The sequence below is a fragment of the Lepeophtheirus salmonis genome, chromosome 5 (assembly GCF_016086655.4).
Source record: "Lepeophtheirus salmonis chromosome 5, UVic_Lsal_1.4, whole genome shotgun sequence".
In the NCBI taxonomy this organism is placed as follows: domain Eukaryota; kingdom Metazoa; phylum Arthropoda; class Copepoda; order Siphonostomatoida; family Caligidae; genus Lepeophtheirus; species Lepeophtheirus salmonis.
Window position 1 is genome coordinate 34,939,782 of NC_052135.2, and position 21,618 is coordinate 34,961,399.

Consider the following 21,618-nt stretch of genomic DNA (forward strand, 5'->3'; position numbering starts at 1 on the left):
AATGAAAATTTATTATCATAGTAGCGATGCACGTACTTTAGACCTCCTCGAATTAGACTTCTTTTATCAGGCATATGTAAACTAATATTCTTCCTATTCTCCAAGCTCTAACCTCATTAAATATACCAGTCAAATTACTTTGATTTGGGATCCTGGCTAGTCCGGTTTAAGAGGTGTATAGCTTTATTGTTGAGGTTTTTCAGCAACACTGGAAAAAATTTGGCTACTATATTCTTATTTTAATTGTAACTTCTCAGAGGATTACAAATGAAAGTGTTACCAAAAGAAACCTAATCAAAGCTTCTTGAATATGGAAGTAAGCAAATAGATTCTCATATTTATGATAAAATAAGCATTGTATCATATGAAACATAGCTTTATCTTAAAAATGTTTCTCTTAATGCATCTGTACCACATATTATAAAATCAAAGCTCTGTTACTAGTGTGGGTTGAGTAGACAATGGGACAAGACCAGGTTGGTCATCAATATAATGTAAAATACGCTTACACTTTCCATTATCAGTTGTGACCATTTAAGAGATTTGCAGCACTGAATATCGGTTGAACTCTCAGACAACCAGACTACACCCATGATGTCTAGAGGGTTGAAGGCATGAGGAGCAGATTTTGCCTCCACTACAACACAAAATAGGAGAAATGACTTCAAAGGAAAATTTACCAGATTACTACATACTATATTGGGATGGATAAATTTTATAGATGTTTTGATGAAACATACTATTGTAAAATATTGGCGTGCTTGCCTTTGGTACTCCACAGTATGAAGATGGAAAATTGCTTAGTATTCCCTTCATAGATAGTTCTACTGGAATCCAATTTTTTAATGTTCCATTGAAGCTAATCGAAACACAGAGTATAACAGACAATAATGTATACAAACCTGTGCAGATAAATTTGGAACAAGATTATGGCCCTCAAGAGCAACAATATTGATGTCTACAAGCTGCTTTTTATCTGGAGAGATTCTGTAGGATGTATTTATAATTTTCCGGGGAAAAAACAAAAGCAAATTCCACTTCTTGAGGATGGAGCACCATAAAAGGTCTGCTGAGGTCGAATTCCATTGCGCAGGACACTCTACCCCTGACATCATCTGACTCCTGTTGTATCCAAAAATCACAGTCTACGCCATCATCAAGAGTTTCAAAAATAAGGGAATGTCCAGTAGGTCTAAGCACACTCCCAAAAGTAAAAGGAAGAGGACCTCCAGGTTCCTAGCAATGTCCATCAAAGCTTACTCACGCAAATTTATGTTCATTCTTCCCAAAAACTGCTACGTGCACGGAAGGACCATCTCCAGAACACTCAATGAGAACTTAGGATACAAGAGCTAAGGGTGAGATACCTGTTAACAGATTCAATGAAGCTCACCAGAGAGGCTGGGTACCAGAAGATCCTGTCTTCCTTGAAAATACTGGAGGACATTTGCGATTCTTTTCAGATGAAAAGATATTCAATGTTGAACAAGAGAAACAGTCAGAATGACAGATGGATATGTGGGTCATTCCACATCAAGTGTACACACCCTCATCGTATGACCATCACCAATTTTGATGATTTTTGGTGAGCTGGCTCTTCTATATGAAACACTCAAAGTTAGCCATAACGTGTTGGAACAGGGTTGTTCAAAATACCATAATTACTCTCATGGTGACTCGATTTTTAAAAAAATACGTCAAAACATGGACAAGAACACAAACTATAATTTATATTCAATTATAATCTTATTTTAAACAAAAATTACCTCAAAAAGATGAACAAGAGAACAAATTATAATTTATATTCAATCATAATCTTATTTTAATCAAAAATAAAAGTTTGGGGCTGTGGCGTGACCTCCAAAATGACGGCCCTGCCATGTAGCAAAAGCGATTTTGTTTAAATTTTGATAGAACATGTCTCAATATATGTTTTCAAACATATCCAAAATTCAGAGTGGGATCTTAATGGGATCACTTGCAATAAGAACATTAACTAGAGTATGTAAAACCGCTTTTATACTATAATAGTATTATTCTCCTATATTTAAACTCGTACTTTATATAATATACATATTTTCTGTGGATTAATAAAATAAATTAGGATTCTTATTTAGGTAAGTACCATATAATATATTTGAAAACTTAGACATTTTATTAAATAACAATTAAAATAACATTATAAATGACTTATGATAATAGTATCGGAAACGGCAGAAATAACAACTTATCAAACATACCGTCATATTATTGCATCTATTGTATGCAACACTGCATTATCTTCTTGCCAATTTCGTACATGTGATCCCTTTAAACTTAGTAATAATCATGAAAATACATTACTCGACCAATTTGACAACAACAACATTGACGATGTACAATTTCAACAGTGGGAATCTACTGATAGATGTGAATTAACTTCTACGCTACTACCAATACAAGACATTGTTGAGCGTTTCTTTGAAAAAAAACATTCAAGCTAGCCAAGCACAACTTTACTGCAAAGGCCTAAAACAGTTTCTTAACAAAAACAGAAAGAAGAAATTTCGAACGAAGAAGTTTCGGTAATTGAGGATTTTTTTAGAAAATTACAGTTTTATTGTCCAAGATGCAGCTCAGGCATTTCATTGGAATAAAGAAAAGGCAACAATATACCCTTGGGTTGAGTATTATAAAAATAATGGTAGGCTACACCAATCTTGCATTTGATGACAACCATCACATATATGAATACCAGAAACGACTTGTAAATTATTTAAATGAAAAAGTGTAATAATATTAAAAATATATTCATTTTCCAATGGGTGTGGGCCAATATAGAAACTTTAAGCCTTCTTGAATCTCACGTTTCATGAAAAGGATATTCAATTGTCTGTTGAGTTGCATTTTTTCCCACAAGTCATGGCAAGGGACCTTCAGATGTTATAGGTGGTACTATTAAAAGAGAAGCGGCGAAAGAGAGCCCACGACGTCCTTATAAAAATCAAATTACAAAGCCTATATTTACAAAGTTCTTTATTAGAATATTTACGGGGCAATACGAAACATATGAAAATAAATTTTTGCACTGAAGAAGATTATCAAAAAGAAAAGACTATTCACAGAATCCTAATATCTCCCACACTCTCTTCTTTCATTTAGAAGAACCAGATCACCAAAAATCATCAAAACGGGTGATGATCGTTCCGTAAATTGCAAAAAAGTGTTTACACATGACTTGGAATGACACATGTAAAGAACTTTCTGAAGTCCTCAAGGCGAAGAAACCAGCCTCTATTATGGTCCAAGACATCATTAGGACTGATGGACACGTCATGCAACCCTACCTTTTCAATTCCAAGCAGAAAGTGAACAAAAAGGTCTAAATGGATGTAGTCAACCCCTAGATGGACAAAGGGGCTGGAGACAGATGGTGCACCTTTCAGCAGGACTTCGCCCTTTGGTTGTGGTTGTGGTAGAATGGCTAAAGGAAAAAGTGCCTAATTTTTGGGACTTCAAGACCTGGCCTCCAACTATTATAATCGTCATTTAACAAATTACAATAATATGTATCATTGGCATCCTATCTTACAAGTTGATTTTTTTTTACTTCTAAGTCGCAATTGTTTATGCATTAAAAAATGTTTAAATTTTCAGAAGTATTAATAAATTTGCAACCATATACAGGGTATTGATATTAGCTTTTATATGGTGGCACTTTAAATGAAGTAGCATCAACTTCTGGGAAGCTCCGATAAAAAGAAGGACATAATACTCTAAATTTTGCAGTGTTTTTGAAAAACTTCAACAATTAAGCTAACTCTTGAGACAGGCATGGCCAAAACACAAAATCAAAGCAACTGGCATATTTTTAGAAAATTTAAACCTTGGAAAATGGAAATAGTATCAGCTGACATAAGTTTGAAGTAAAAAGTCAAACATAAAGAGGTATAATGTACTTACATACAGTATGTACCCCCTTCGTAAAATGAATAGAGATTTCATTATAAGATTACTGACGATATTTACGTAGGTTTTTATATATTTAAATAAGACTGTTTTTATTTTTTAACAATAAAAATATTGAATAAAAAAAATTCCATAATAATTTTTCAAGGTTGATACCAAATTAGTTTGATTTATTTTTGTACAGATGTACAACTTTATCTAACTAATAAAACAAATCTAGTTACAAAAATGCATATCTAAGACAAACCAATTTTTAAAATGTAAATTAGGTATATTCATTAATCATATTATTTGCATATAAGATAAAATTGTGAGGCAGTAGGATTCTTGGTATCTATCTCAATTAAAATTTTCTCGATTTCAAAAAAACAAAATTAGTTATTTGTTTTTGTAGATATTATATATATAAATATTAATTAAAAACTACTTACATAGCCCCATGCAGAACTTTGATAGCCTTGCTACAAAATAATAAAGCGTTATAATTCTAATATTGTAACAATAATAATGTTTAAAGTGATTTCCATTTTGTTATAGAGAGGCATATTGCATTTATACATACGCACTAAAAATATTGTGTATGTACAACTTTTTAAATAAATTTAACATAACTTTTATCATTTTTTTTATTTTATCATACGACACAAAATGATATAACTTTGTTTACAATTTGATCGTTAGCTTTATTGTTCTTACATATTAAAGGGTATTTTCTTGTTGAAAATACATTTCTATTATACATATAAACTTACTTAAAAGTTGAACAAAGCATAATGTTTCGATTAATTAAAGCTTTCTTTTTCTCGTACTGAATAGTAATGTTTTATGATGAGGTTTTGCTAATGATATTAGAGCTACAAACTTTCTTATAATGGATCATTAAACTGATCCACGGACAAAAATACGCTATCCAACAAAATCACACTTTTCTTTGCTCTAAGAACGAAATATACAGAGATTTTATCACCTGATTCAAAATTTGTCCTTAACTTCTCTTTATCAGCCTATGTTTCTTCAGAAAAAAACAATAAATGTTTTGGTATTTAACTATTTTTTAAATTCAAAGCCTTTTGGACTCTACTAAGTAAAGAATGCTTTGTTTAAACTTTGAGATCTTATCAGGTTTTGATTAAATAGATTAAATTAGTGACTATAATTGAATATCATACTATAGCATTTGGTAGCATGTATGTACGGAATACCAATTCACAATTCACTCGGTCTCGAGAGGGGCGGGTTCTAACAAAACTACTGGTTGAGAATACCTTATATTTTATGTCATCAGTTTCTCTTCGTTACTGCGCTCAACAAAAAATGGAATATAAATGGACAAATTTTTAAGATAATTCCTCCATCTAGTAGTTTTGTTAGAACCCACCCTTCTCGAGACCAAGTGAGGAAAAACTTGTCCCAATGCTTAGGGCTGTAATCAAGAAAGACTGCTTGCTCTCCAATCTTCCATCATAAGTTGAAGATTAATTTGTATTAGTGGATTGCGAAACTAAATAATAAGTAGAATTAACAAAAGAACAATAGCTAATAAAACTTGTGGATTAGCGTTTTGTGAACCTTTTTAATAGAAATATAATATTATACCATTATACATATATTCATATTTAGATAGTATAGTTCAATGATTCCTAACTAGGGCTATAAAGTGCATCATCTAGTTTCTTTAAAAAAAGGTCCTAACAAATACTTTAAAAATCAATCTTGGACTCAAAAATTCGCATAAAAGTAAAAACAGTAGTTGGTTTTACGACTTTATATTCTTGCTATGTCTTATCCAGAAAAATTTTCTAGCTAAAAAAGTTGATTCCGACATCAGGCGAAAATTTATATATAAGTATATATTTCATACTTTAAATAGATTTATTATTACTATTACAATGACACCTTATTAGAAACGTTAAAAACGTTCAGACTACATATAAAAAAAACAATTACAAAAAAAGGGGAATATCTCACTTAAAAAAATAATCTAAAATAGGATCAGACAAATAAGTTGATGTTTTGATTAAACTAATGTAAAATTAGTAAAATAACTATCTAATTAAAAAATAAAAATACCATCACAAATTGCATGTTAAAAAAACGAAATGCATAGTATGCTATATTTTTGTAGAGTTTAATTTATTCAAAATTGAGTAATCAAGTTTTGCCATTTTCATCCAGTTCTGAACAGAAGAGCAGCATTGTTCAAACAATATTTATTTTTCTTTTAGGGTGGCCCCTCTCCCTAGATAGTGAGTGAGTCTTTCACACATGATTGTCCGTATTAGTTCATGTTGTTTGCAGTCACGAAAAACATAAGCGAACGTTTTCTTTTTGTTGCAGTCTTTGCCCGGCGTCTAATTGTCTATATAATACACACCAAAGGCGACCCGGTATCTGAAATAGGACTGCTTAGGAGTGAGATTCGGATCAAACATATTTTTTCCATCCCTTCTTAAATTCAATTTCTACATTTATTCATCTTTATGTATTTTATAAGAATGACTAGATTTAAAATGTTAGTTTATAGAGAGAAAAAAAAATAGATGATCATCACAATATGTAAGTTCAAAAAGCAAGCCATTGAAGGGAAAAAAAAACAAGAAAAAACATTGTAGTGTATAAATGGGATTATTTCTATACTCTCTTCGTGTGGTATAATAAAATGTATACAACAACAAAAAAGATTGGAATTTTTGACTTTATGGGTATATAGATGTGCTTATACATATATATAAATATGATGGGATGTTCTATTGTTAAAAAAAAATAAATGAGAAAATAGGAAGCAAAAATACAAGATTTATTACATCTGTATAAGAAGTGTAAAAGAAGAAGTGAGGGGAAGTAGGAGGAGTAAAGAAGGTGAAATTATCTCTACATAGAGAGTCAATTTCTATCCAATTTTCAATCTACAAAATAATTTTTTAAGAAAGAAAAAAAAATATATAAGGATTCCTCATAAGTTTAATTTTATTCATTTTTATATTTTAAAAAAACCATTTATTTCATGGATTAGGAAAATAATAATTTTGAAGGGATTACCTAGGGTTCTGTGTGTATAGGTTTAAGGGCAAAAAAGTAGATAAGGATATAAAAAAAAAGTTCGTAATGCAACTTAATTATTATACATTTATATTGTTTTGCAATAGGTTTGAGAAAGGTATATCCATACTATTTCACTTTTACGACGTTTACAAAAGGACGATGGGTCGGAGAAAAGATACTGGAGGTATTTGGTCGTGAATTTCGTGCTCATCCCGTCGAAGAATATGTAAGAACTAAACTAATTATCCTCCAAGTTTTTTTATAATGTTTTCCCTTTTTTTAAATAGGAACGATGTATCTTAGATGGAACGTTAACTGTTAACTATGATCAAGTAGACACTTGCTATCGTCTTCGACATAATGACCTCTTAGCGAACATTGTACACCGGTAAGGGTTTGCAAAATGTGTTTTAATAAGATATGGGCTGAAAAGTACGGAACTAAACAAAGAAAACACGTTGTTGTTTTTTCATGCAAAATTGGCTTTTTTAAATTATTATTTTATTTGCATTATGAAGCAGAGTCTCCATAACACATTTCAAGCCATTGCTTAGCTTGAACGGTATTTTTTCCCATCAAGAAGCAGTGTAAAATGAAAATACAAAAATTGCTTTTGATTCATTGCTTTGGAAGTTACAAAAGTAACGTCACACTTAGCACAATAACTCACAAACTAAAGAACAGATTCTCATAAAATTTTGACAGCTGTATTTTGAAAGTTGGTACTAACTAAAAATGAGGTAAATAAAAAAATAGCACCATCTATATGTGAAGCCCAGCACTTTTCAGCCCATCTGTTAATAATATGTATGTATAATTGTCGTCCCAAAAAAAATTGTATACTACATACAGAGGAAAAATGTAATTACAATGTTGTTGTTTTTTTCTGTTTGTTGTTGGTCTTACAACACAAACATGCAACGATTAAAAAAAACTTTATTGTCCTTTGTGGGTCAAACAAAATACAACAAAACCAAGGAACCACATGTATATGTACATATTAATATTAAATTATGTTTGATAGTATATAGGTATATATAAATATAATTATTTTCCATTTTCTCTAGACACGAAACACCCGTTCTGTCTAAACCAATTGAAGTTATTCATCTCTCAGATGATTTAGTTGTATTGGATAAACCTTGTTCACTCCCGGTAAGTTCTTGACTTTTTTTTATGTGATATAAAAACATTATTTTATTTGAATGATTGTGAAAAAAAAAAAAAAACATTATTCTAAATACAAACAAAAAGTATTCAAAATTATGTTGTAGTTTTTAAATACATCTTATTTCAGGGGAAAATATAATCATAAAAGTGAAAGTATATTATAAGGTATACTTCTATCTTTGCTAAACATAATATGTAAGTAGTCAGAAACTTCCACTCAAAAAACACAGATCTGTAATTATAAAAAGTATTAATATATACAAAATATTCTTAAGAAATCATAGAAAAAATTACTGTTGACTTTTTTTCTCTCTCTCTCTATTTCCTTGTTTAATTTCTCCCAATCAATTATAAATAGTGAATTGAAAAAGACAAAAAGTCAAAACGTACTAATAAAATTTAAAAAATAGATTTAACTGCAAAATAACAAGTTAATAATACATGAACCTAAAGGACAGGTTGATAGAGCAGCTGACGACGTATAATTGGGATTTAATTAATCATGCTCTTAACGATAAAAGGACTTCCTTTGTTGTTGTTATTGTTTTTGCTTTTGTTAATTTTTTATCCTTGTTTTGATTATATATGCATATTTGTCGGATGTCAATCGAAAGGGTACATATTATATATATACAGGGTTCTTCATACGTGTATGGACGATTAAAAATATTAAAACTCGGAAACAGTTGATCCGAGATACAAAATAATTGTATCAAAACTTTTTTTTACCAAACTGAAAATTGAATCATATGATGTATTTTACTCAATATAACAACTTTTGCCCTAAATCATACAATTCAATCTCTTAAGAACAACGTAACAGACGTGCAGATGATTCCTTCAGCCTATGCAGGCTTGATCTTTGCGTTAAGCTCATCGAAGTTTCTGTTGTAGGTACTACCAACCTTCTTTCTCTAGAGTGGACTATTTAATTAAGTCCATTTCATTTAAATATGGAAAAGAAGGTGGTCATATGTCATTTCTCCTAATGTGATAAAAGCAACAATGGTGAAGAATTAATTATAACAAAAATAGAATACCTCTTATAATCATTACGAACAATTTTCATCATCGTTTCCCTTCAAACTTGGCCTCAGAAATCATTTGACGAAGTGACCTTACGTTGATAAATCTTCATTTTAGCAAATTTAGAACAAGGAAATGGGACCAATTTCTACCCCAAATTTAAATAGACAACCTAGCTTTACTCATATTTAGTCATTCAGACACTTAAGGGTCACCCGATACTTCCATTCCTCTTTGTTTAAATATAAACTGTGAATTTTCTGTAGGAGTAACAATCAATCAGAAGGCAGCACCCTACTGAGTGAGTTTCATGGTAGGCAAGAATGAGTCAATATTATTTTAATAACTCTGTTTATTATTTTGTTAACAAAAATTGATTTTTTTGATCATATAATTAACAGACTCGTAAATAAATAACCATACACATCTTTTTTTGTTAAAAAAAAATATCAATTAATGATTGTTTACCGCATTGCTTCATCACAATTTGTTGTTTTAGATCTAATATATTAATAATATGGTAGTAAAGACATTATTGACTTGGTGCATAGGGGTATATAAATATTAAAATTTATAAATATAAAAAAGTGGCGAAGCACATTCAGAACCATTATATCAGATTTTTATTTTTTGATAAAATGTACTCTCTAATTAAAGTAAGTGCATGCGTGTTAGATTTTAAATACATAAATAGTTTAGTCTCATCCATCATTCCACTTCATATTTGAGCTGCATAAACTACAAATTAACACCCTTTAAGATAAGAAAAAATTAATCAAGTTTTTTTTTTGTTTTTTTTACAAATGCATTAGTTAATTTAGAAAAGCCTTGTTTAAAATATTATTATTGGATGTTATCATTTTACTTTAAAATATTTATAAGAAAAAAAATGCAGATAAAATATTTATGTATATATATAGTATATAATTATATCATGCAAAAGTCTAATTATATTTAGTTCTTTAAAAAAAACACAACAGATAAACTTTTCTGCGCAAATTTTGTGTTGTTCATAAAAAAGTAATAAATTAATTATTATTATTGTTATTACTGGAATCGAACATTTTTTTAGAAGGCCTCAATACATCCCACATTGAAACTTATTATATTAAAGAGTATAAGTAATTGTAATCACTTCTATATTCTGTTTATATTGATAGAGGAATGGAAAAGGAGAGAGAAAAGAAGGGACTTTATTATAGATTTTGCATAAAGGACAAAAGAACTTGGATATTTTATGAAAAATAGGGGCAAATTTATTTTCTACAAATGATTAATTAGGTGAAGAGTAAAAAATGTTTGGACTTGGACCTCAAATTTGTCCATCTACAAAATCATAATTATTGAATTTATTTTACTTAAAAAGCCTTTATTGATATGGGGGTAAGACATACATACATTTAAAATAGATCCAAGTTCTATTGTAGCCCAAAAAACAAAAATGGGGGTGGGAGACGTAAGATTTATGTTTTTTTTAATAAATTTAGTTTTAGTCCAATATGATATATAAATGGTCCATAGCTAGCTTGAATGGTTGTTTAAGTGGTTGTTGTCATACCTTTGTACAGAAACTTTTGTTATTAAGAGAAAATGAAGAAAAAATATACTAAGAAACCAAATGGAATTGGCGATATTTATATTATTTTTCTTTTTATTTGATGTTTGAGGATTGTCATAATAATTAATAAGTTATTAATTAATTATATAAGTATTACAATTAAGAAGTTTTTTTGTTTTTTTTGTAAAAAAATCAATAAAATAAAAAAAAACTGTATCATCAGTGACATCTTTTTTTTTTTTTTTTTTTTTTTTTTGAGGTTAACCTATCAATTAATTTCATCTAAATTAATTTCCCCATAATATTTGCTGTTTTTTAAAATATATATCCATAGTGAATATATATTTAAACTCGAAGTTTTTTGAAAAAGTAGGCATGATTTGAAGATGTATACTTTGGTTAAACAAAAAAAATGACATCCTGCCTACTTCTATCAGAAAACCTTTAAGCGAACAAACAAAAAAGAATAGATTGAGACGAAAAAACAAATGATTCTTTTTGAGTTTATTTTACATCATATCAAAATTTTCTTCTTTTTATAATCCAGGTGCACCCCTGTGGACGATATCGCCATAATACCGTGGTTTTCATTCTTGCAAAAGAATATAATTTAAAAAATTTACGCACAATTCATAGACTGGATCGACTAACTTCCGGGCTTCTTATGTTTGGAAGGAATCCCAAGAAAGCTAGGGATATGGAGCAGCAAATACGTAATCGGCAGGTGTTGAAAGAATATGTTTGTCGTGTTGAAGGAGAGTTTCCCGAGTAAGTATAATTAATGCTATCAATTGTTTCAACTCTTCAGAAATATAGAATATAATTACAAAGAAGGGAGACGGAGAGAAGTCAGGGTAGTTAAATATTAATTTTTAGAGAGCAGACAGAATACATTGCATAAGTGTCCATATATGTTCAAGACTACATATGAACATACAAATAGACTTTCCTCCCTTCGTTTGTTTTTTCCCCTCTCTTGTTTATCAAAGAAAATCTAGATAAATAAGGGGGTTCCTTTATAAATATGTATATAAATAAATATATATATATATGAAGAAGATTTCCTTCTCTTTTTTTAAATTTCTTTGAAGCAGGGTCAAATTTTACAAGTTTTTTCATCATTTTCCTACTATTCATTTCTTCGCCCCCCTCTTTCATTGTTTTGCCTTTCTTCCATATCCTCTTCTTCACTATAAGTCAGCTCCTTTTAAAAAGATTTGGGTCTCTAGAAATTAATTCGAATAGTTTCCCAAAAATAAAAATGATTTATCGAATAAAAATAAAAATGTATAAACGTCAAACTGTTTTTCTAAAAATGAAAATTAACCTTATTCTTTAATGATTCAATAATCATAGCAACCATTATTTACCTATATAGAAAGGCATCAATTTTGTAAAACATTGTTTTTGGTTTTCAAAAAATAAAAATATTTTATTTTTTTAAATATATTTTTTGCTGTAGTTTTTTCAATAAAGATATTTGATCAAAATTTTTTTTGCTTCACTTATCGAAGACAGCCCACAGTTTGAAACTCCCTGTATTAAATTGATAAAAACAAAAAATCTCAGACTTTGTTACTCAGCACTTGGTCTGTGAGTCAATCAATACAATCATTTGTAACCCCTAGGTCAGTAATACCCAACTGAGACTCTTCAGAGCTCTAGATATTCTACGTTGTGTATCATTAAGAGCTTTTCGAGAAATTATATCTATTTTAAAGACGAAAAGTTTGTTTATCTGCCGATGCCTCATTTTTTAGTATGCTTTTAATATCTTAGATCTGTGTAACTACTTGATATAAGAATTAGCAATATAACAAGGATCATGTTGTGCTAAAACTCATTACGTTATATTAAAAAAGAAAAGAGTAGTGCATATCCATATTATTAAAGCAAAGTTCATCTACCTGTGGATGCATAATAACTTCAAGCAATGCCGGCTACTCCGGCTAGTAAAAAATAAATAAAACATCTTGTATACTACAAGAAGTCAAAAATGAAATAGGGCTCGTAGAGATGAAAAGGCTGGGAGTTACTGCCCTAGGTACAGAATGTTTATAGTACAATATATAGCTATCTAAGATATTTCAAAGCCAATAAATTAAAATGAGATAAACAGAAAATGAAGGGGAGAAAAGCACACAAAACTGAATATTAGAGTAATCCTTTCATCTCTATTTTCAACAAGAGCCATAACCTTTTTTCTGCTTCATATAATAAATTCTAACAAAATACATGTATAAATATGGTTGTATGTCAGTACAAATATGTATATTATTATTATTTGAAAAATCTAATTTTGTCCTTTAAGCCTTGAAATTATACCACCAAAAAGGGAATGAAGAAATGGGAAAAAAAGTATGTAACTCCTTTGTCATTTTTCTCCATTTTTTTTTTTTTTTTTTTTTTTGATTTGGTGAAGAATCCATAGTTTTAATACGGACAGTGTATAAGAGACTTTATGCGACATATTATAAGTCCTTTTTGTATATTTGAAATCCTTTTTTAAGATAAAGAATAATAAATCTCTTCTACGCTCCCCCCCACCCTTTTTCCTTGTTATGAATGTACATCAACAGATTGCTTATGATAGCCTACCTCACAAGCTCTATATGTAACTTACTGCAATAATGACCATCATTAGAATGATCTACTGTTCGGGAAGTCCAAACCTTTCCTTTTCAGCAAATCTTTTTCTGACAATGGCTATGTAGATACATAAATTATAATTTCTAAAAACTACATACTATATCGTTGTCTTCTAAGATAAGTAACTCAATAATAGTGCCTGAGGCTTTGAAATTTGAATAAGACAGCTCCATACATTATACAGATAAAGCTATATATATTTTCTTGTCTTTTTGGGCATGATAAATCTACAAATATGTATTTATACATGTTTTTCTTTACTTCTTTAGGGGTTGTACTGAATGTTCACAGCCTGTAGAGGTTGTAAGCTATAAAATTGGGGTATGTAAAATTTCCCCACAAGGCAAGGAATGTCGTACAGAATTTGAGAGACTCAGTTATAATGGCTCAACATCTGTCGTATTATGTCGACCTTTTACAGGGCGAATGCATCAAATTCGTGTTCATCTGCAATATCTTGGTATGTGACAAAGTCAAAAGCCACCACAGAAAAACTGATCGACTTACATAATATATCGTTGTATTTTTAGGCTTTCCAGTCATTAATGACCCTCTATATAATCATGTTGTCTTCGGTCTGAATAAAGGAAAAGGTGGATTAATTGGTAAATCCGATGAGCAATTGATTCAAGATTTGATTGCCATTCACAATGCTGAAAATTGGCTCGGAATGGATGGAGATTCCGAACTCTCCATGTTCAATAAGGAAAATAATAATTCTAACAATAATAAGAAGGATGAATTTGACCGTCCAGAGACTGAAAGCTCCACAAGCTCAACTGGGAGAGCTAAGGAGAGCTCAAAAAATAGAAACGGATCCAGTGTATTCGATTTCGATCCAGCCAATCCCATTGCTTCCTTAGAGAATAATCCTAATGTACCACGGAATTGTACCATCACACGGCCACCTCCCATTACTAAGCCTGGAAGGTTGTGGGTTAACTTTTAATTATCCTTTAGGAACACCATATGCACGTTGTTTTTTTATTCTTTTTCAGAGAGCCTGTGGTGCTTAGACAGCCATTAGAAAATGACTCTTTAGAGCCTATTACAGAGCAAGACAACGAACTTTTATCACGTCACAAGGAATATCGCTATGTTCCTGAGAAAATGACATGGGATCCTAATTGCTACGAATGTAAAGTGAGATACCGTGATCCAAAAGCAAAGGACTTAGTTATGTACTTGCATGCATGGAGATATAAAGTAAGGGTTGAATACCTTAAAATTAATCATAACTTAATGCATTACTAATTGAATGTTGTTCATAGGGCCCAGATTGGCAATTTCAAACGCAGCTTCCAGACTGGGCAGAAGAAAACTGGGCTGGGCCATCATCGTCTTAATTGCTCGCCTATTGATTAAGGATTTGATTTTTTTTTAAACTCAATAATTAAATACTTAATATACATATATGTATATTAATAATACATTATACTTAAATATAATTACATATATAGAAGGTATCATTCATTCGAAATAGTATTTCATTCATTTTACTCAAGCATAACTCTATTATTCACTTATATAATTCCCCTTATTATAAAACTTTTATCCTCAAAACCAAAGTTTCACTATTCCTTCTTTAGAAAATAATAATACTTTTTAAATAAATCAATAAAAAACTTTTCAAATGGTTTAATGCCTTACAATTATTAAATATATAATTAATTAATATTATCATTATTGATTTTCTATTATATTTCTAAATAATTATTTTTTTAGTCAATTTTATTACATTCAGATATTCTAATTACGTAGAATAAATCTCTTTTTGATTCATTTAGCCGCTGTACACACCAGTACAACTACAACTATCTGTAATGTATAATTATGTACAAACATGTTGAAAGAGCTTAACATTTTTGAGCTCTATAAACACATTTACATATATGGAGATTAGAGAATTACTTAATTACAATTACTTCGTAAAGAAACAGTTTTTTTTATTCATCTTATTTCATAAAAAGAGTTTCGTGCCTTTTTTAACAAACTTTTCCATTCATTTTATTATTAATTATCATATTCATAATTTGTTAAACTACTTAATAATAATTATTATTATTCAATTAATTCTCCTCATTATTAATTATATTGCATTAATGAAGATAAGGTTAGGTCCATCTCCTCATTTCTATTCCCCTATATACATTAAAGCAATGTATCAAAAAATATCATCTCATTTTTGTTGAAGTTCAATTAGAAAGTTTTGTTTTGATATTCAAAAGTTTTTATGTTTATCGATATCAAGGAATTGTTTGTTTGATTGTTCGTTTGTTTGTTAATTATTACATTGGTTGTTGTTTGACATCGTTGCTCAAAGAAACACAAAAAAACACACATGATAATCATTCATTTATTTGAGTTGTTATAGTACAGAGATACAATATGTATAGTCCTCACCTCTTTCCTCTCGTTATTGTTAAATAAGCCAAAATCTCAAAAATGTAGTTTTTGAAATGCCTCTTTACTTTGGATTTTAATTTTATTAGGATTATTTTTTTGTTAAATAGGGATCTTGTAAATTAAATAAATGACCCTGTTTGTACCATTAATGTTCTTCTTCCATGCATGATTAAGGAAGAAAATGGCATACTGGTTGCAAGTAAAAGAAATAAAAAACTCGATGTAAATATATCTGCTTTTTTCCAATTTTTTAAATTATATTAATCAATTATTCATTATGTTTTTTTGTTTTAGTAGGAAATCAAAATTTACTAGTTGTATAATTAACCAACAGCAATTTTTCGGTGGGAAATTTTGAAGAAAAAAATAAGTATTTAAAAAATAAATAACGAAAATCAATTTCATTATTTGGCTTTCAAAGAAATAGGTAAAAAAAATAATGATTCAAATTTTTAAACTTTAAAAAAAAGGACTTAGATATCTTTATATTTTTTTAAGTCACATTATTTTACGTCAAGTCACACACACATAAGAAAAAAAAACAATTACTTCTATGTTTTGTACTATTCTCTTGCACCTGAAAATTTGCTCAATGTCGTGAAAAAAAAATGTTTTTTTTAATTCGTAATCTTTCATTTTTTTTGCCCATTATCTTTTGTTTGTTTTTCTTGTGTTTTGTTTTAAATAAAAGTCAATAGCATGGATTATTATTTTTTTAATATACAATGCGTGCCTTAATTTGTAAAAAGTAGTTCCCTTATTCTTTAAAAAAAATATATTAAGTATGTAATTATACAATATTTAATTCAAATATCATTTCATTAGCATTGTAACCTGCATCATTTTATTAATGCAATCTTTTATTAATACACAAATCGTAGATTTGTTGAGATTTTGGTTTTTTTTTAGTCACCTCTCTCTTTTTTTTTTTTTTTTAAATTAACCTCTTTATTTGACAAAAAAATCCCACAGTTTTACTTAAACATATGTAGTCACACAATTTAGGAGATGGTTTTTTTTTTTTAAATAAGATAACATAATAATTATAAACTATATATTATTTTTTCCAGTTTCTTAGAATTATTCATATATTTTTTAGTCAATAATTATATTATCAATTTAGTCTCAAATGCAAAATATTTTAAGAAAAACATTTTTGATTTAAATAAAACAAAAAAATTTGTGATTTTCATTATAACTAATTAAAATAAATGATGTATTTTTTTTCCTCTTTACAATACACTATTTTTTTTTTTAGATTTGCTTCTATTTATATTAATCATATTATACCAATAAATATATATTTTTTCTTTAATTATTTCAATATTTCGAGATATAAATACCTATATCTATATAAACATATATAATACTTATGGGGGTTGTGATTTCATATTTATTTCCGATTCAAAGGTTGTTAAAATAGGGTGTTTTTTTTTTGTTTTTTTTATTGTAAAAACAATAACGTAATAATATCATATATTTTATGTATTCCTTATGTATTGATTTTCATGCATAATGATATATATAATGTATAAAAATAATTATATATTCTGTTAAATACTTTTCTTGTAAAATATTTAAAATTATCATGCTCATATTACTATTATTACTACTTACATAATATATTCAATAAATATAAATTAACAAATTTAAATTTGAAATTCTTTATTTTTTTCCGGTACTTTATGGTGTTATTCCATGAATTGTAAATTATAAGTATTTTCCAAAGTTGTTATCATTATTCTTTCATTCTTGAAGAGAGAACATGGGAGTATAAAATGCGTGTACTCATGAAAGACGGAGAGTAACCCTAAAAATTTATGGGGGTTACATGTGAGCGTCCTTTTTGGACTTGGAGTGGAACTAAGGATCGACATTGAAGTCATTTTTGTCTTTGTTCTTACTAGATATGGACTGGGATGTATTTTCATTTCCTTCCTTGTTCCCAGTTTCTTGTAACTAATCTAATGAAACGTCATGACAGTTAAGCTGATTTCTTTCCAGAATTCCTCAAATTGTCAGGTTTACATGTCATTTCTCAGTTTCTTTTTTTACATACCGAAAGATCTTGAAAACTTTATTTATCTCTAGGAGTATAATTTTTGTATCAAAAAAATACAGTTTCATGATTAGTTAAGGAAAAACTATTGGTACTTTACATACAAGCCAATGGGATAACTTATCTCATTGACATGTATTTGTTATCATCTTTTCCCTGTATTATTAAGAATAATAGATCTGTAATAGAAACTATGCCTAAAATGTCAATCTTTGGTTCTGGTAGGGAATAAAAAAAAACATTTTGTTGTGGAAAGTTTTGTTTTAAAAGTTGGTTTGTTGATGACTTCATTATCTACTATATTGATCTGAATTACTCACAGTTTGGAGCAATTGGGCGAGTATGGTATCTACTGATTTTGGACCTCTTTTTTTTTTTTTTTTTTTTTTGTATTTCTTTATTTGAAGGAAATGTTGTGAGACAATAAATATCAAATCGTGATTTAATCTAAATTTAAAGATAGGTACGATACCACGGCGTTAAATCACTTATACAAAAATGTACACTGTACTTTTTTTTGTCATGTGTTGTTGTTTTTTTATGTTTTTTTACGACTTCTCAGTGTAACTATCTCAAGTTAACCCATTTATGTGAAGAATTCTCAATACTGATTGAATAACAAGTCCATAGTTGAAAAGAATGGGCTACCCGCCAGCTCATTTTAGGCGGTTTTTTTTTATTTATTTTTGAAAGAAAAGTAGCAAGATACAATAAAGTTAATATATTGGACTATTTTTTTTATTAAATATTTTTTCTTGGTGGAAAAGCTCAGTTGAATTTATTAAAATCTAGTAAATAATATTTTTTTCATATTTCTTGAGAAAATATTCTAACAATAGCAATTCACCTTCATTGGTATTTTCATTTATGTAAGATATGATATTATATCCTAGTCATCTTCTAAATATAGTATTCAATTCATAATTTAAAACTGTTTTTCATATTATGGAGCATTTATTCATTAATTAAACTTCTCAGATAGTTTAATTAAATAAGAATTTCCCAATTTTCTCTCAAGATCTCAATTTTTTTGAAAAAAGGAAATAATATCTGATGGTGTAGAACATAAATAGATGATAAAAAATTTGTAGAGTATGGGGAAGCAAAACAGAAAAGTCACTTTGATTTCTTTTATTTTTATATTAACGCATCTTTTTTATGGTATCAACGTGTTCAGTAGTTCAAAATTGACAATTTTGACCCTTCAACTATTTTTTTATCCACACCTCTGTTCAAAATGAAGATCAAGATTAAGCACGTATCAGATCTTCCCGACCCACAACTCTCAAGTGAAGATATTTTATATAACATTCCCGGATCCAGGAAGCTCATGGCTACTGTCAGGAAGCTTAAAGAGGGAGGAGAAGACTTTTTAGGAAGCCTAGATAGTGGTGAGCACTGATAAGGTCCAGATAAGTTTATGAGTGAAAATCGAAACCAAGAAAAAGACAAGTATGCAAACCCTTGCTAAGGAGCTCCAGGGCGGTTCGATTGGCTGTAAATGATCTAGGAATGGTCAGCTATGTCTGCCATCCTGTTAGTTCTTGAACAGGAAGATTAGAAAGAAGAGGGTTCAAAAGGGGAAACTTCTTTTGAATTTGATCAAGCATCACAGTCAGTTCACCGTTCGGATTTGTAAATAATACAGTTCCAAATTATTATGGTATGATGTTTAAACTAGGCGGATATGAGTCATCAGTTTGATTTAACCAAGCTCAAAGGGATGGAAGTATTATTTGGGTCTCGATTTCAAAGAATCGAGATTTCATTCAAGAATGTATATCACTAATATGAAAAAAAAAAAAATTAATCTACATATGTACACTGTGTACATAACATGTATTTCACAAATGAAAAAGATAAAATATATTAATTGAAATGTCTTTTCCAAGAGCGATAAAATATACTATAATGATTCAACAATCAAACGACTTTCAAATCGTAATTTAGGGTAAAATTCTGAATAATGATTTGGAGTTTTTGTTAACTTTTATCAACCAATAATATTTTGATAAAAAACTGAAATTTAGGTTTGCTCAAGGTTAATAGAAATACAAGGTTATACCATAACACTTTATGGACAGATGTTTGACTTCCACCACGCTTTTTAATAGTGACGTCAAATATTATAACTTTTACCAACGATAGCTTCATTAACTGTTACTGTTAGAGTACTGCTGTTATACTCTATTATGTCAAATCTATCTGTCTTGCCAAGATTATATGCACGTCGTTACCTTTGTTGTATCTCGCTACCAGTGATGCCGGACCCATAGGGACTCATTGGCTCCCCCCACTTTTGCATCATTCTTATAGTTATTACAAATAAAATCGTTTTGTATAAAACAAATATATGTTATTATTTTCGAGAAAAAAAAAATCTATGACCTTATTTAAAAAAAAAATATTTCATCAAACTTAATTTTTCAAAAAAAAACCAACAAACCATCACTCACAAAAAGAAAAAAAAAGATAATCATAATCTCCAGACACCCCTGATGACGTCAAAATTACATAAATTACACCCCCCTCCCCCTTTCTAACTTAAAAATTTAAGTGGAGTGCAGGTGATCGTAACCCTTCCTTCAGAAAGAAGCAGAAGAAACAATCAAAATCAGTTAGTAGTATGCCAATTCTTCTCTACTATGGAAGTATTGTTCAAAAATCATTTAGAATTGTTAACAGCTTAATAAGAGCTAATTCAACCAATCAACGTTCAGAAGACTAATATGGCAAAAAGAAGCAGAAACATCGAAAGTGTACAACAAAATGTAGTAAACACTTTTGTGTTAGTGTAGCAACGTCATTTATGAAATACCATTTATTTTCGGATTAATATATTTAAACAAACAATTTTATTTATTAAAAACCATAGGCGTATTGTATGAAGACATTTTAGAAAAACATTAAATTGGGAACAAGTATCCATTGATGCGTTAATGTGTAATACATACATATATGATAAACTTTGTTTATGTCTCCATGTTATACGGTAAAAGAGTGTAAGACGCAGATTTGATGTTTTTTTCTTTTCTTGTTAAAGTCTCAAGTTTTTTAAGAAACAATACTTTATACCAAAATCTAGATTTTATTAATATTGTGTGTATCTAATCAGTCATTGTCTATTTAATCTCTCATCTTTCCTTAGGATGAAGATTTGATAAAGTAAAGCTGATCAAATGTTGTACATATTCTTACAACTGAAAAATAGTCAGTTAATAGGTATTTCAGAAGTGTAATTAAATTATATCTAAAGTATACAGCCGTTATTTAATAGCTAACTTTGATCGCAAACGCATGTAGGACGTTTTTTGCTGTTTTGGTGGTAAGACAGTTTAGCGTCAGTTTAAACAAAAAAGGCATATATCAACAAAGTATTTACTTCTCCAAATGAGACAATGTTGAGATTGCAAACATTGTGGGAATCTGCCAAAGGAGATGGTCATCAAGACTTGTTCCCGTTTACAAGGCCAAGTCGAGGCCGTTATTGACGCCAAGGGCGATTATAAAGATTTTATTTTTTTGATCTTTCCTTTGGCATTAATTTATTAAAATCGGATGAGTTCAGGAAAAAATCCAGAGAAAAGTGTATTTGTATGAATGTATAATTGTTTTTTGGAATGAAAAGTAGTCCTTTTTGATCTAAGAAATAACTATTTAGCATTATTATAAAAATTTCGCAGGGGTTTTGCATGTAGCATTGAGCTTATATCCAGGGTACACTTTATATATTGCTCCTTGATGTAGATTATATATGTAG

At 29.2% G+C, this 21,618-nt stretch overlaps 1 protein-coding gene across 5 annotated transcripts in view; it reads left to right on the top strand.

Annotated features, from left to right (window-relative positions):
- LOC121117654 (pseudouridylate synthase RPUSD2) overlaps positions 1–14,864 on the top strand; it is a 93,726-nt gene extending 78,862 nt beyond the window's left edge. For 4 of the 5 annotated variants that reach the window (XM_040712106.2, XM_040712105.2, XM_040712103.2 and 1 more), the window contains 8 exons: positions 7,095–7,216; positions 7,278–7,378; positions 8,058–8,145; positions 11,292–11,512; positions 13,663–13,853; positions 13,924–14,326; positions 14,392–14,599; positions 14,665–14,864. In XM_040712106.2, coding sequence (XP_040568040.1) covers positions 7,095–7,216; positions 7,278–7,378; positions 8,058–8,145; positions 11,292–11,512; positions 13,663–13,853; positions 13,924–14,326; positions 14,392–14,599; positions 14,665–14,739 — 1,409 coding nt within the window. In that variant the 3' untranslated portion in view covers positions 14,740–14,864. The remainder of the gene's footprint in view (positions 1–7,094; positions 7,217–7,277; positions 7,379–8,057; positions 8,146–11,291; positions 11,513–13,662; positions 13,854–13,923; positions 14,327–14,391; positions 14,600–14,664) is intronic. The other variant, XM_040712104.2, reaches the window with a different exon arrangement.
- Positions 14,865–21,618: the final 6,754 nt, after the last annotated feature.